This window comes from Calidris pugnax, unplaced genomic scaffold (genome assembly GCF_001431845.1).
Source record: "Calidris pugnax isolate Ruff unplaced genomic scaffold, ASM143184v1 scaffold53, whole genome shotgun sequence".
NCBI classification, from domain to species: Eukaryota; Metazoa; Chordata; class Aves; order Charadriiformes; family Scolopacidae; genus Calidris; species Calidris pugnax.
In genome coordinates, this window is record NW_015090792.1 from 1,032,045 (window position 1) to 1,033,177 (window position 1,133).

At 72.5% G+C, this 1,133-nt stretch overlaps 1 protein-coding gene across 1 annotated transcript in view; it reads right to left on the reverse strand.

Moving 5' to 3' along the window:
* The window catches only part of PRKG1 (protein kinase, cGMP-dependent, type I), a 551,141-nt gene extending 550,118 nt beyond the window's left edge, over positions 1 to 1,023 (reverse strand). The window contains exon 1 of the mRNA XM_014966652.1: positions 673 to 1,023. Within this exon, the coding sequence (XP_014822138.1) occupies positions 673 to 983 (311 nt within the window). The 5' untranslated portion in view covers positions 984 to 1,023. The remainder of the gene's footprint in view (positions 1 to 672) is intronic.
* Positions 1,024 to 1,133: the final 110 nt, after the last annotated feature.

Below are 1,133 nucleotides of genomic sequence, written 5' to 3' on the forward strand. Positions count from 1 at the left end.
CCAAACAGCAGCACCCACCGGGAAAGGGAGCCCGGCCGGGGCACCGCCGTACAGCTGGGCACCGCACCCCGCCGGGCTCCCAAGTTTCCCTCTCCGCCCCGCTGCGGATCGCTCCCCGCAGGACACTGCTCCTCCCCGCAGGGGAGAGACACACACACACACACACACACACACCCCGGGTTTCTACAGTGTGGTGTGGCGTGTCCCGTCCCGTCCTCCGTGTTCCCCCCCGTCCCCCCTTTCCGCAGCGGTGAAGCACCCCGAGACCGCCACTCGCACCCTTCACCCCGCCGCCGCCCGCCCGAGTTCGCCGCCGTGCGGGATGGCTGGGGGGGGGCGGCTCCGACGTCTCCCCCCCGCACCCCCCAACAACCCCGGCGCTTCGCTCCTGTCCCGCATCCACCCCTCCGAGCCCGGGGCTGGCAACTTTCCCACCCCGCAGGTACACGGGGCGGCCGGGCTCCGGGGCTCCGCTCCGCGCCCCCCCCTCTACCCCCCTCACCCCAAGCCCGGTCCCTCCCTGGCGGGGGGCGGCAGAGAGGACGGGGGGGATGGAGGGGAAGAGGCGTCCGCCGGCTGCCCCGCCGGCACCGAGGGGAGAAGGAGCGGGGGGAGAGAGCGGCGGCGGGAAAGGTGGTCCCCAGGGTGACACACACCCCCACCCCCGCCTACTGGGGACTCTTGGGGTGGAAGGGGAGGGTGACGTGGCTGAGATCGTGAATGGCAACGGCGGTCGGCTCGGCCGAGATGGCCTGCCGCTTGGTCCTCTGCTCCCCCTGCAAGGTGCCGGCGCTCTGCTGCTGCGCCTGCTGGGTGGCCGGCCGGATCACGGAGCGGTACTTGTCCAGCTCGTTCTGCAGCTTCTGGATCAGTTCGTCCTTCTGGTCCAACTCCAGTTCCAGCTCGTCGATGAGCGCATCCCGCTGCCGCAGCTCCTCGATCTTCTCCTGCAGCGCGTACTGTAAATCCCGCAAAGTGCCCATGGTCCTGCCGCCTCGCTCGCCCCTCGCCTCTCGCCCGGCAACTTTCCCCCTCCGCGCCGCCTCCCCCCCTCCCCGCACTTGGCCCAACTTCGCCTTCCCTCCTCCGCCCTCCCCGGCCCGGCCCGGCCCGGCGCGGCCCCGCTGCCCGCC